This window comes from Panicum virgatum, chromosome 2N (genome assembly GCF_016808335.1).
Source record: "Panicum virgatum strain AP13 chromosome 2N, P.virgatum_v5, whole genome shotgun sequence".
In the NCBI taxonomy this organism is placed as follows: Eukaryota; Viridiplantae; Streptophyta; class Magnoliopsida; order Poales; family Poaceae; genus Panicum; species Panicum virgatum.
Genome location: NC_053146.1, coordinates 559479 through 574348, shown reverse-complemented (window position 1 = coordinate 574348; position 14870 = coordinate 559479). Strand labels below are relative to the sequence as shown.

Sequence of the window (14870 nt, the reverse complement as noted above, 5' to 3'; positions counted from 1 at the left end):
GGCCGGCCACCAGCCATAGAGGAGCTTAGCGAGCGGAGGGCCGGCCCACGGCCAACCCGTCGAAGAAGCTCAGATCCGACGAAGGGGATGCCGGATCGGGCCCAAGGCGGCTGGCAGCCGGCGACCAGTGGCGGCGCATGAAGGGTAGAGGCGAGGCCTGGAGGAAAAGAGAGGGAAGAAAAAAAGAGGGACACAGGGAGAAAAAAAGACAAACCGAGTCGGCTTCGGCTCGGTCGCCGGCCGGACGTCGGTGATGGCGGCGGGCACCGGCGGTGGCTTGGGGGCAGGAGGGGGCGCTATGTCGCCCCCCCCCCCCCCGGATGACGCGGAGTTCGGGGTCGCTTTTATGTTCTGGAAGTAGAATGTGCTGATTGATTGTCTATTCTCTACCACTTTTAGATACATGATTGATGAGGATCAAATTAGCGAGCAACTGTGGCTGAATTGTCGAGAAAAGGACATTTTTATCGCTTTCCTTCACCAAACTTTTACTCTTGCTTAAGGCTTTGTTTTTTGTTTTTTATTTGAAGAAAAGCCTCTTGAAAACATAGTTGGGGATATGACTTGCACTGATTTGCTTCCCATTTTTCCAAACTCAGTGGATTTTTTAAGGTGCAGAAATTGAATTAGTAAACATGGAAACCTCCGAGGAAGCAAATTCCTCGTAAGTGTCAAAAGGGCACCACGAATATTCCGTTTGACCTACACTAGCACTCCATTCAGTATCCGCTAAACTGGCATGTGGATCCCACAACGTCAGCGAGCCTGGGCCTCATCTAAATCCTCAGGACACGTCACGAGCCACTTCTCTACGGCGTCCCCAGCAAAATGCACCCCGAAACCCCCCACCTCCCCTTCCTCCTCTTCCTCGCCGTCGCGGCCCTCGCCGCCGGCGAGGCCGTGGCGGGCACCACCCTCACCGCGTCCCCCGCGAAGCTTTCCCCGTCGTACCACCAGATCAAGATCCGCTGGTCGGGCCTCCCGGCCCCGGACGGCCTCGACTACGTCGCCATCTACTCGCCGCCGTCCTCCCGCGACCGCGACTTCCTCGGCTACCTCTTCCTCAACGGCTCCGCCTCCTGGCGCGACGGCCACGGGGAGCTCTCCCTCCCGCGCCTCCCCAACCTCCGCGCGCCCTACCAGTTCCGCCTCTTCCGCTGGCCCGCCAGTGAGTACTCCTACCACCACATCGACCACGACCGGAACCCGCTCCCCCACGGCAAGCACCGCGTCGCCGTCTCCGGCGAGGTCTCCGTCGGCGACCCCGCCCGCCCCGAGCAGGTGCACCTCGCCTTCGCGGACGCGGTCGACGAGATGCGGGTCATGTTCCTGTGCGGCGACGGCGGGAAGAGGGTCGTCAGGTACGGCCTGCAGAAAGATGACGAGAAAGGGTGGAAGGAGGTGGGCACGGAGGTGAGGACGTATGAGCAGAAGCACATGTGCGATTGGCCGGCGAACAGCAGCCTCGCCTGGAGGGATCCGGGATTCGTCTTCGACGGCCTCATGAAGGGATTGGAGCCCGGAAGGAAGTACTTTTACAAGGTATACTATAAATCGTGCACTGATGTAACTTGGGATACTGCAATCTTCTGATTTTGGGTCGAAATTTAGGTCTGTACCATTTTAATTGAAAAACAAATATTTACTTCTACCAATTTATCTCAGAACAGAACACATAGCTTATTTCAAGTCATATACAAATATGCTGGGTTACTTCATGTCCAATAGGTTTGGAATTGTGCTTTAGAGTACACTGGATTGATATTTGATAATTCTGTTTCAAAGATTAAGTTTTAGTATTGGTGGCATAGGAAGATTTCTATTCATAATTTAAAGTTTCTTGTGGATATATCTGAACTAGTAAAGCTATTCATTGGCAGGGTTCAGAGAAATGATTGAATTTTGTATTCAGCATGTACGCCATAGTATGGTTATGATGCACAAGCTACAATTTGTAAACAATCTATCTGAAATCTTGAAATTATGCATTATTTATTAGTATCTTCAGGAACTGAAGTTGCTGCAGTAATATAGTGTAGATCTGTTGAATTTAGGATTTGAGCTTTGGAGTGAACCACATGGATTATTGTGTTGCCAAGATGGGATTTGTAGATTCCTCATGTGACTTAGTAAGCATGTGGTGAGGTCATGAAAAGGTAGAGCAATGTTACTTTACTGACAGTTTTTCTCTGATCCATAAGACGATGCTGTTCAACTGACATTTTAGCATGCTGTTCTGCATGAGGGGTGTCTATCATCTGGAAGTTGATCATGTGCTTATAATTGGACTGATTATTTAGTGTTCAGCATTGACTTGCACTACAAAATCACAATTAGGATTCAATTCAACAACTATATTGGTGTTGCAAGCACCACCAGTTGAAGCATTATATGTGAGCATTCCATTGAAGAACTGAAGTTGAAAGTTTTCTGAGAATTTCATAGGTTGCTAGAAGGCTCAGTAGGCACTAAGCAACTTCTGTTCAGAATTTGAGCATCAGATCCTCTATTTGGAATCATAACATAATATTTAAAATTAAACTCTTGTTCTGAATACTAGAACTAGAATGTGGGGAGTTAAACACCACTAGCCTTTTCCCCTTATGAGCATGCTCTTCTTTTATTTCTTAAATTTAATCAACTAAACATTTTGGCAGGTCGGTAGTGACACAGGAGGATGGAGTGAAACCTACAGTTTTATTTCACGTGACAGTGAAGCCAATGAGACTAACGCGTTTCTTTTTGGTGACATGGGAACATATGTGCCTTATAACACCTACATTCGCACACAATTTGAGAGCTTATCCACAGTAAAGTGGATCCTCCGTGATATTGAAGCCCTTGGAGATAAACCTGCCTTTATTTCACACATTGGGGACATCAGCTATGCTAGAGGTTATTCTTGGGTATGGGATCATTTCTTCAGCCAGATTGAGCCTATTGCTGCCAATACCCCCTACCATGTCTGTATTGGAAATCATGAGTATGATTGGCCATCACAACCTTGGAAACCATGGTGGGCTACATATGGAAAGGACGGTGGGGGTGAATGTGGAATACCATACAGTGTCAAGTTCAGAATGCCTGGCAATTCAGTTCTACCTACTGGTAATGGTGGTCCAGACACCAGGAATCTTTATTACTCCTTTGATTCAGGTGTGGTGCATTTCGTGTACATGTCAACTGAAACTAATTTTCTTCAGGGCAGTGACCAGTACAACTTCTTAAAAGCGGACCTTGAGAAGGTGAACCGAACTAGAACACCATTCGTTGTTTTTCAGGGCCACCGTCCCATGTACACCTCAAGTGATGAAACCAGGGATGCTGCTTTGAAACAGCAGATGCTCCAGAATTTGGAACCACTGCTGGTGACATACAATGTGACCCTTGCACTCTGGGGACATGTCCACAGGTATGAGAGGTTCTGCCCCATGAAGAACTTCCAATGTGTTAACACTTCGTCAAGCTTCCAATACCCTGGCGCCCCTGTGCATCTTGTGATCGGGATGGGTGGTCAAGACTGGCAACCTATATGGCAACCAAGGCCTGATCACCCTGATGTTCCCATCTTTCCGCAGCCTGAGAGGTCTATGTACCGTGGTGGTGTGTTTGGATACACAAGACTTGTAGCTACAAGGGAGAAGCTAACACTAACGTATGTGGGGAACCATGATGGGCAAGTCCATGATATGGTGGAGATATTTTCTGGCCAAGTATCCAGCAACAGCAGTGTTGCTGAGGCTGTTGATGGTGCAAAACTCAGCACAGGAGTCAGCACTGTGCGAAAAATGCCTCCTTTGTACTTGGAAATCGGAGGCAGTGTGATGTTTGCACTACTGCTGGGGTTTGGTTTTGGATTTCTTGTCAGGAGAAAGAAAGAAGCTGCACAATGGACTCCGGTAAAGAACGAGGAATCTTAAGTGGTGTTGAATCAAAACTTGGACCTATTTACTGGAATAGACCCCAACACGGTGAAGTCATTTTTGTCATTTTGGGGGCTTTGTATCCTTGTCACACGAGTGTATAGTTTTGTAAGATGGAGCCTTTGTATGTGATAGTCCTGGGCAATGGAGTTGAGATCGTGATTGTCCAATGTATATGCATTTAATAAGTGACATGATGTTCACGGTGTATTGGTTCACTCGAGTGCTTAACCTGTACAACCACAATGTGACTAGATTTGTTGAATCATAGTTTCTATCGTGTCTCCGGTCCCTCTGGAGAGTTGTAGCAAGCATTAAACTGAGGTGCAATGATCCCGTTATTTGTGGTTTGGCCTGTCATCAACAATGAAATGATCCAGTGATTTTGCAAGGCGAACACACACGAGCATTCTTTCTGTATCATTTGCCTGCTTTTTTGTCTGCACATGCCAAGCATCTTCGTGAAGGTTCAGACTCACATAGCGGCACCGGCCACGGGAAAATCTGTCATTTTCCACGGAATACACGCATGGCAATCTTTCAGGTTGCTGTGGATTTGGTCAGCTGGCTGCTTCTTCAACGCCGGTGAGCGGGCGCTGCCATTTACTCATGTGCATCATTTTTAATCCTCGACAGCCAAGTGCTGTTTGGTGTAATTGTGTATGTAATGATCAACTGAACAACTCGATCGATCCGGATTCGCATGCCCAACAAACATCTCTGTCCGTCTTGTCCTTGTTATGTTTCTTATGATATATATACAATACAAACCAAGATGACTCCTCCTCCACTAAATTGGTAATAATGCAAAAGCATCTCCATCATCATCATACATATTTATAGATATGTAAAACCAAAGGGATATTTAACATCATCTTGCCTTGCAACAGCATTAGGTATTGACGAGGACCTGTATATTAAATCGATGACAAGGACTACTCATTCCCGTTCCTGGACACGGCCGGAGTTGTCACCGTCGACGACAACCGCGTCGGCCCGCTGTTCGAGCACACCTTCCCGCCGGCGCTGGCGCCGTCGCTCTCGTTCGTGAGCGTGCCCAAGAGGGTGGTCCTGCCGCGTTTCTTCGAGATGCAGGCGAGGTGGGTGGCGCAGGTGCTGTCCGGCCGGAGGGCGCTGCCCCCAGAGGAGGAGATGCTGCGCTCCGTCGAGGAGTACATCCGCGGCAGGGAGGTGGCCGGCGTGCCCAAGCGCCTCACGCACCTGGTCGACTTCGACTTGGAGCTGTGCGACGAGCCGACGAGTTCGGGCAGAAGCGCTGCGGGTTCCCGCGGCTGGAGGACTGGAAGAAGGAGCTCTTCTGGTCCGCCTTCACATCATCGCGCGACGATGCGGAGAGCTTCCGTGACCACTACCTCGACAGCGACCTCGTCCTGGAGGGCTTGCGCTCGCAGGGATGGCTCACCGGCCGGTCGCGCGCCGCATGACAAGGACGACGGCGGGGACCACCTGCAAGTTAGTACGACGAATCTCGTAAGAGTCGGATTAAGCACGGAGTCAGATCGATACGGACTCGATCGGCAGATACTCTGGGCAACTACCAATAAATAAATAATCTGCGATCGGCTCCATCATGTGTTGAGTTGAAACATGGCTCGCCAAGATGTCGCCCTCGTTAGGGCTCTCGTATGGTGGCTCGTGGCACTTGCAGCGCTCGGCAAGGCAGGCGCGCTGTTCGACCAGGAGTGGCCTCCCGATCCGGCCATGTACCCGCCGGGGAGAGTCATCGCCGTCGACCTCGGCAACACCAACTCCTGCGTCGCGCGGCCAAACCCAGACCATGTTCCAGCTCTGCATCCCATCCTGGGTCGCCTTCGCCGACGACGGCGCCGTCCTCGTCGGCGAGGACGCCAGGAACCACGCCGCCGTCAATCCCCAAGCCGCTGTCTCCGGCTTCAAGCGCCTCCTCGGCAAAAGATTGACACGCGTCCTTGAGCGGGAGTTCGGTCAGAGAGTCAAGGAGAATCTGTCGTACAAGATTGATGTGGACAAGGACGTGTGGCCTCACATCCAGGTGACGACCTCGGACGGCGAGGTCAGGCTCTTGGGCGTCGAGAAGCTCACGGCCATGGTGGTCGCCAAGCTCAAGGAGACGGCGGAGGCCTACCTCGGCCACCGGGTCGAGGCCGCCATCTTCACTCTCCCGCTGGAGTTCAGCGACGAAGCGTCAAGGGGCGCGGCGTTCTTCACCGGGAGGCTCGCCGGCTTCGAGGCCATGAGAGTGCTCAGCGAGCCCACCGCGGCCGCCAACGCCCACGGCGTCGACGAGCGGCTGCGCGATGAGGGCAGCGTCGTCGTCCTGCACGTCGGCGGCGGCACGGCCGAGGCGAGCGTCCTGACGCTCGTGGACGGCGCGTACGAGGCCCTAGGACTGGAGCACGATCCCTTCTTCGGAGGGCAGGACTTCGACCGGAGGATCACGGACCACTTCGTCGGGCTGGTCAGGAGCAAGCACGGAAAGGACATCGGCGGCGACGGCGCCGCCCTCGACAAGCTGAGGACGGCGTGCGAGCGTGCCAAGAAGACACTGAGCCACCAGGACCATGCCCGGGTCACCGTCGAATCGCTCGTCGACGGCGTGGACCTGGCGGAGCCGCTGACCCGGGCCGAGTTTGAGGAGCTGAACCATGATCTGTTCCTCAAGGTTGTGGAGCTGGTGGACAAGGTGGTGTCGCAAGCTCGAGATTATTACATGGACAGCAAGCTGGTGATCGATGAGGTTGTTCTTATTGGTGGAAGCACCATGATCCCAAAGCTTAGGGAACTCGTCAGAGACTACTTTGGCGGGACCAAGGAGCTCAGTACAAGGATCAAACCTGATGAAGTGGTCACCATTGGAGCCGTGGAATACAGCAAGTGGATTTACAGCAAACGGCGATCAGCCTTGCTTGCACGACGGGAGCTGAGTTGACTACTGACGGTACTTCAACAAACTATGTACAGGCCCGGTTTTTTTGGCCCAGCGCAAGTGGCCCGACCGCACCGGGCCCCCTAAATTTTGGGGGGCCATCTGTAGTTCCCCTTAGGGGGTTTAGGCCCAACAACTGAAGCCCATCGGCCATCGCTGCACTCCAGCCTGCTTGGCTGCCTTCGATCCCGTCCGTGATTCTGTCTGTGAACGTGAGTTCGAGACTCCGCTTCCGCGGAAGCGCGACGCCCAGGCCTGGCGACACCGTCACCGCATCTCCCGTGTCCCGTCTCCCGTCTCCGCGATGGCCTGTCGTCCTCGCCCCTAAGTCCCAAGACCGCGAGTCCGCGACCGCGAGAAGCCGAGAAGCCATCCAGCCAAAATAACGAGGCTGTCGAGACGCTTGGTTTCCTGTCGCGAATCGCGATCTCACCATCTCGTATCTCCGATTCTCTTCTCTTTCTTGACAATGTTCACCCTTTTCTTTAGAGTTAATAATTATATTACGTGCTAATATGCAAAACAAATATCATTATACTATGGAATCCAAATGCATTTTGGTTTTAGCTTTTGTTAAACCTAGGCATGGGGCCCAATTTTTTTGTTTTGCACCAGGGCCCCCAAAAACATTGGAACGGCCCTGATGTTGTACAGTGTTGAATTCACCAAATGTATATGTGTTGTAGGATTCATAGATCATTTAATTTCCTAGGAGTAACGGAAGAGGTTTTGTTCAAAACGTAACGAAATTCCATCAACTTATATATAGTAGGGTGTACCCGGTCGCAAACAAAGGCATTTCAAAACGAGGTACCTTCCATATCGATCTGTTCGTTTTTTTAGAAAAAAAAAGATTTCGGAACTAAAAACTGCAGATTGTGAAGTTCAGTTGTTCAGACTAATGCAAATACATCCATGGTGCTAATTTTACTCTCCACATCACAAGCTAGCACCACAGCCCAGGTACAAATTCATAATGTTAGCCAGCATTTTTCTCTGAAATGCGGGAAATTTCTGAACGAGATCAAACTAATATAATAATAATAATAATGTCACAATGATATACAGATCAAATAATCGGGGATAACATTCAGATCGAGATCGTGATCAGAACAAACAAAATGATGAGGAGAATTTCTCTCCAGTTTTACCCTCCCCTGAACGCTACATATTTGATATGATTGGGTCAGGTCACACCTGCTAATGGGGTTGAAGCCGCCCCAAATCCGCCCCTACCCATATTTCAAGAGCTCTGACTACCACCCGCCCCGACCCACCCCGTCGGCCCAATGCCCCAACCCGCCCCAACCTAAAGTCACGACGGAAGATGATATGCAACTTACGCGTGGATCTACTACCATAGCGTCTCAACCCGTCTGTGTCGTCAACCCAACCCGCCCCAACCCGTTTTATAGTATCACCCGTTTCCACCCATCCAATAGTACCCGTATTAAAACTCACCCAAAAAACCCGTCAAACTCCGCCCCATTAGCATGAGTAGGTCAGGTCCAAGAGGCCAATGGACAATGGACACCACTGTGGCTGCTTCCATGATCCATGGACGGCCGAGGAGTTGCCCTGGCAAAAAGAAAAGGGGGAAAAAAAGGAGTTCTGACACCATGACATGGAGACTGTTGTTGTTTTTTTTTTGAATTAGTAAAAGCATCTTATGATCCATTATTATTGTGGCTGACTGCCTGCTTCCACGATCCATATGGAAGCCAGAGTGGCTTGATGGTATCTATGGTATTATCGAAGCTACCTACAACACGAGTTGATCTGTTGATGAGCCAATCCTCATCTCCTCACGGAAAAAGGCAAAATAGACATTTTGATCCTTCAACATTGACATGAGGATGAAGTTCATCTCTCAACTTTTAGATACCCTCAACTTTTATTTTTGAGTCAAACTCATCCTTGTGCAAAAAACTTCTCAACTTTTATTTTTGGGTTAAACTTATACTCTATAATAACATAAGATTCGTACAAAAAGTTATTCTACCCTTGTCTCCTTCCCAGGGTTAAAAAAACGGGTGGGAACTGGTCCGGTTTGACCGGTTACCGGTCAAACTGGTCCGGGCCAGTTCCGGTTTCGGCCGGTACCCAACCGGCCCAAATTCAAAATTCAAATTTGAATTCAAAAAATAAAAATTTCTCAAAAAACTCCTAAAAATACTTCAAGGTGCGACAAATATAATGGTGTCAAATTTTCTCAAAAATTCATTCATTTAGTATAGTTTGCGGGTATTTGAAGTTAAATAAAAAAAGAAAAAAAATGGCCGGCCCATTAAGGCCCACCCCATAGGCGACCGGTAGACCGGTCAAACCGGTTGGTATACCGGTCGGAACCGGTTACACATGCGATTTTGAATTTGGATTTGAATTGAACCGGTTTCCACCGGTTTTCGGTCAAACCGGTCCGGTAAACCGCTACCGGAGGGCGGCAGTTTGACCGGACCGGTCGGGAAAAAAAAACCCTGCTCCTTCCTCTTCTAAATTTCTCAACAGTTTATTATTATTACTAAAAAATTTAACCAATGCAAGAAAATCATTGTGGCATGAGCATCAATACATTTAGGAGTTAAACATCATAAGTGTTAATGTATTGCGGCCCATGAAGAGTGGAAATTAAGAAAGAGAAGAAGCTAAGAGTAAAAATGACTTTTACATTTATTTTATGTTATTTATGGAGCATATTATCAGTTTAAGGATGAGTATGACCCTAAAATATAAATTGAAGGATTATATTGGCCAATTTAAAAAGGAAAAAGTGTATTTTTCATCCCTCAAGTATTGAAGAAGTGTGAAATTCATCCCTTATATTTTAATTGGTGCAAATCGGCCCCTTAACTAATTGAACCGGTGCACCAATCATCTCCACCTCGGTTTAACATCGGTTTTGGCCACGTCATTCGCTGACTAATCATCTATCAGCCATGTCACGTGGTGACTAATCCTGACGCCATTTGGTGGTTTCCTCATAACGAACCCTAGCGCTCACGCCACCAAAGTCGGCGGCAACGGTAGAGGCGGCCGATTCTTGACAGTCGTAGGAGTCTGATCCCTGAGGTGAGTCCTTTCTTTATCCAACATGCCTGATGAGATGAGCGTTGTAAGCCTGCAACCATCCGGAAATGTATTATTAAATTGGTAGCATACGGAAGACCTAGATGCTCCTGCACTCAAAATAAGATAGAAGTTGAAGTGCCTTACTTTGTACGCAACATCTGGAAGTCTCAGATGCAAGATGTGCATCACGATTTATTAATGCATAATTTAGTATATATGATTACTTATTTGCTTTTGTGACCATCTGGAATATCTACATCTAGGGTGGAAATGGATCAAGTGGAATACCTAGCGGTTCATTTTCATTGGGGTGGAGATCTTGCGAGCAGTGGTGGCAATGTTAACTACATCGGCGGGTCTGACGACTTGGCATACATTGAGCGCAACAAGATGTCACTACCAGAGCTTAAAGGGCATTTCAAGGATGTGTCTGGGCTGGACGTAGATGATAAGAGATTTCATTGGTTACTACCTGGCAAGGATATGAGGGATGGATTCATGTTGTTGTACGATGACACAAATTTTGAACTCATGAAGAATACCATTCTGGATTGGAGTTACGCAGAGGTATTTGTTGAAAAAATTGGAATAGTTGAAGCCCCAGCTGCTGAATCCAGCGGAGTTGCTATGGCCATAAGCAACCAGGTTGCACCGGGTATGCCTACTCCACCGACAGAAATCAGAAGCAGTGAGATAGGAAATGATAATGACTTTTATGAGAGTTCAAAGTCAACTTCAAATAAGAATAGAAGGATTGTGACAAGGAAAACGAAACAGATTGTACAAGAGGTTGAAGAAGAGCAGGAAGAAAGCAGTGACAATGAGTATGTGCCTAGTGATTCATCATGTTCTGAAGAAGATGATGAGGTAATTGTTATCACTGAAAAATTCAGGGAGTACAAGAAGATGCTCCAAGCGGGTAAGTATGATCACCTAGATGAGATTTATTTTGAGGGGTTATCAGTTGGATGGAAAAACATGGTAGGGGGCGAGAATGAAGATGGAAGTTCATATGAGGACTCAACTGACTTTAATGATTCATTTGATGAAACTGATGGTGAAGGGCATTTAGTTAAAAGGGAATCAAGGTATCCTAGATTCAGTGAAAATCATGATGTGCCACAGTTCTCTTTGGGTATGAAATTCACTGATAAGCAACAATTCAAGGAGGCAATCATAAAGTACGGACTTCATGAGAAGAAACTAATCAGATTTAAGAAGGATGACCTACAGAGGGTTAGAGCTGTGTGTGATTGGGTTACATGCTCATGGACATGCCTTCTTTCGAACACAACCAAATCTGAAAGTTGGCAAATCACTACCTTCAATGATTTACACACATGCCCGCAAAGGAAAGATAACAAGTTAGTGACTGCAAAAAGAATAGCTATGAAATATGAAAAGCTAATTAGAGCCAACCCAAGCTGGAGGATAGAGAGTCTAAAGTCTCATATTTCAGAGGAAATGTTTGCTGATGTTAGCATTCACAAAGTGAAGAGAGCCAAGAAGCTTGTGATGCTCAAGTGGCTTGATGCAACAAAGGGGCAATATGGCAAAATATATGAGTATCAAGCTGAATTGCTAAGAAGTAACCCTGGATCAACTGTTGTTGTTAAGCTTGAACCAAACATCAAAGTGCCTACTTTTCAGAGAATTTATGTGTGCCTAGATGCCATAAAGAAGGGATTTATGGCTGGCTGTAGGAGAGTGATAGGTCTTGATGGTTGCTTCTTTAAAGGCGCAACAAATGGAGAGCTATTATGTGCCTTAGGGAGGGATGCAAACAATCAGATGTACCCAATAGCATGGGCAGTGGTAGAAAAAGAGAATAATGAATCATGGGACTGGTTCTGTTATCTGTTATTCATGGATGTGCAATTGGGTGATGGTACTGGTTGGGTGATAATTTCTGACCAGCAAAAGGGCATTATCAATGCTGTAAGCTTTTGGGCACCGCAGGCTGAACATAGAAATTGTGCAAGGCATATTTATGCCAACTGGAGGAAAACCTACAAGACAAAGGAGTGGCAGAAACTCTTTTGGAGATGTGCAAAGGCACCAAATGTTCAGTTGTTCAATTTGGCTAGGGCTAAGCTTGCACAAAAAACAAGAGAAGGAGCCAATGCTATTCTTAAAACAACTCCTGAACACTGGTCCAGAGCTTACTTCAGATTAGGATCCAACTGTGATAGTGTAGACAATAACATATGTGAGAGCTTCAACAAGTGGATTGTTGAAGCAAGATTTTTTCCAATCATTTCTATGCTGGAAACCATTAGGAGAAAGGTAATGGTTAGGATTCAGGAACAGAGGACAAAGTGTGATAGATGGTCAGGCCTAATCTGTCCCAATATCAACAAGAAAATGAATTCTTACATCAAGTTGACTGCTAATTGTGAAGCAATTTCAAATGGTGCAAACAAGTTTGAGGTGAAGTATTTTAGTACTCACAAATACACCGTGAATTTGAATGAGAGGAAGTGCAGTTGTAGGTACTGGGAACTGTCAGGACTCCCTTGCCATCATGCTATATCATGCATACACTTGCTTACTAACAATCTAGATGCTTATGTAGCTGAATGTTACACGATACAACATTTTAAGAGGACATATGCACATTGCCTAGAACCTGTTGAGGGCATGCAACACTGGCCAACATCAGATAATCCAAGACCTGTAGCACCAGGTTATGTGAAACTCCCTAGAAGGCCTAAAAAAGAGCGTACAAGAGAAGGACATGAGAAACCAAAAGCAACTAAGTTATCGAAGGTAGGAACAGTAAGTAAATGTGGTTGGTGCAAAAGTACTGGTCACAACAAAAGAACGTGCGAAGCATATAAAGCCCACCAGGCTGCACAAGGTGGAGTACAGGTTAAATCCTCACCGCAAGCACATGATAATATTCCACCGGGAGCACCCTCAAGGAACAATAGCATGGTTAGTTAAATGTCTTATGTTTCCTGTGATTTATTTACCTTACTTAAATATACCTAACCAAGCATGTAATATGTAGGGAATTAGGCAAAGATCTCATGAAAATTCAGATGGTACAAGGAAGAGGAAGAAAAGCAATTGTACCAAGCTCCCTAAGGGACACCGCTCATCTTCCAACCTGCTGACTGCTGCTCCGATTCAGTGAAGGAGCATGCTTCTGCAACGATGAAGACAGGGCCAATAATTTAAGTGCTTCATTCATGTTTGCCTAAAATAGTACGATTGTACGAACAGGCTTCACAGATCAATAATTAAGGAGAGGTTTTGTCACTCAATTAGTAAACTTTCAGTCAGTGACAATGTTGTTTTGATAAAACAGAAATAAAATTGAAGCTAGCCTCGTTTATATTTCAGTCATTCAATTTTGGTAAAACAGATGAATAATCTAAGAGAGGTTGTCATACAATTTTTCCTGCAGCACGCACGGAGCCATCTTGTACTAATTAAAGCTCTATTGCTCTCCTTCCTCATGTGAGACCAGTGACGAACTCCAAATAAACAAAGGAAGAAGCCAAATCGAATGCCAAGGAAGGAAAATCAAGAGAGGGAATACGCATATGGCTTAACAGCACCCTCCTTCCGTACCTCTCTCCATGAATCTGTGTACACCTATGCCATGGATGAGTTGGGGAAGAATGAGCTTGTGGCTTCTGTTCTCTTGTTCGATGAGAACCAGGAGATATAGAACGACAGCAAGTGTAAAGATATGGATGAGAGCATGCCACGTGCTATATGGTTAGGTCAGTCCACAGAAACAGGCTACTGTCGGTGGAGCCTCGTTCGTCCTTCCTAACAAATACCCTAACGCATACAGCCTGCGCGAGCTAAAGAATTAGTCAGCGAATGACGTGGCCAAAACCGGTGTTAAACCGAGGTGGAGATGATTGGTGCACCGGTTCAATTAGTTAAGGGGCCGATTTGCACCAATTAAAATATAAGGGATGAATTTCACACTTCTTCAATACTTGAGGGATGAAAAATACACTTTTTCCATTTAAAAATTGAGGCATGATTTGATCCAAAAATAACTGTTTTGCCAAAAAAAATAGGTTAATACATGACTATAGGGAGGTCCTACTGTTGATGTTGACTGCTCCCTAGCTAGCGAGCTAGCTTCCCGATGCAAGCTATTTCTTGGCCCAAAGAGAGAGGTTGATAGGGATGCCAATTCCACCCGCGGATGCGGGTATTCGCAGATTTTAGATCTGACGGGTGCGGGTGTGGGTTTGAGATTCCACCCACGGGTGGACCCGAACCCATCCGGTAATAAAAAAAATCTAGCCTAACCTGTTTAGATAAGGTCCATCCGAACTATCTTATCTATAAAATGAGCACATAAACTTATGAGTTTGTTGTTAGTTTGTCCTTATTACTTTGAAATTATGGATTTGTTGTTTGTTTGCCGTTATTACTTATAAAAATATATTATTTGACTGCTTAAATTGATGAATTTGTGTATTTTTATTATATATGTTGCCAGACCCGCGGGCACCCGAAACCCGCGGATGCGGATGCAGAAATGCACCCATGGATTTGCTCGCGGGCGGGTTTTTTCTAACCCTACGGTTTGCCTGCGGGCGAGTTTTCGTCCAACCAGCAGCCGCGGGTGCCATCCCTAGAGGTTGGGATGATAGGTCAACATGAACATTGCATCCAATCCAATCCAATCCATCACTTCCAGTACACACAGAGTTCCATCTATCATTCACTAGTTATAGCCAGTCTCCTGCTCTCGAGTGGCACATGTACACACAGAAATGTAGTAGGAGTACTAGCAGAAGAAGGAGCACACAAACATTTTTGTTCGATACGCATAATAATATTTCTTCATTGCAATGACGAACAACCAGCTAGCGATTACAAAATCGATCCAACGTGCAGCGACTCCGATCCGCGCGCCATGGACAAGAACAAGATGTACCAAAACTAAAACTAGGCCGGAGCAAACAAAAGTTGAA

The 14870-nt window shown here is 46.8% G+C and overlaps 1 protein-coding gene, 1 long non-coding RNA gene and 2 pseudogenes across 4 annotated transcripts; 3 read left to right on the top strand and 1 right to left on the bottom strand.

The window, feature by feature from the left end:
* The first annotated feature begins 805 nt into the window (after nt 1-805).
* On the top strand, nt 806-4320 carry LOC120659212 (probable inactive purple acid phosphatase 2). Its single transcript, XM_039937268.1, has 2 exons — nt 806-1542; nt 2658-4320. The coding sequence occupies exons 1-2, from the start codon at nt 829-831 to the stop codon at nt 3918-3920; spliced, it is 1977 nt and encodes a 658-aa protein (XP_039793202.1). The 5' UTR covers nt 806-828; the 3' UTR covers nt 3921-4320.
* A 132-nt stretch (nt 4321-4452) lies between these two features.
* LOC120659067 lies at nt 4453-5512 on the top strand (annotated as a pseudogene).
* Nucleotides 5513-5531: 19 nt separating this feature from the next.
* LOC120659066 lies at nt 5532-6852 on the top strand (annotated as a pseudogene).
* A 2757-nt stretch (nt 6853-9609) lies between these two features.
* Nucleotides 9610-13704, bottom strand: LOC120659211. 3 transcript variants are annotated; one of them, XR_005668936.1, is made up of 4 exons: nt 13498-13704; nt 12997-13069; nt 11241-12628; nt 9610-9967 (listed from the first exon to the last, which is right to left on the bottom strand). It is a non-coding gene; the product is annotated as an uncharacterized LOC120659211 (long non-coding RNA). The 3 variants fall into 3 exon arrangements; XR_005668935.1 differs by having other exon boundaries at nt 11241-13069; nt 13317-13704; XR_005668937.1 differs by having other exon boundaries at nt 12370-13069; nt 13317-13699.
* Between the last annotated feature and the right edge of the window lie 1166 nt (nt 13705-14870).

Excerpts from the sequence above, each read along its gene's own strand:
- LOC120659212 (XM_039937268.1), top strand. The coding sequence starts at position 829 with ATGCACCCCGAAACCCCCCACCTCCCCTTCCTCCTCTTCCTCGCCGTC. Across the intron at positions 1,543-2,657 it reads GAAGGAAGTACTTTTACAAG|GTCGGTAGTGACACAGGAGG; the intron begins GTATACTATAAA and ends ACATTTTGGCAG.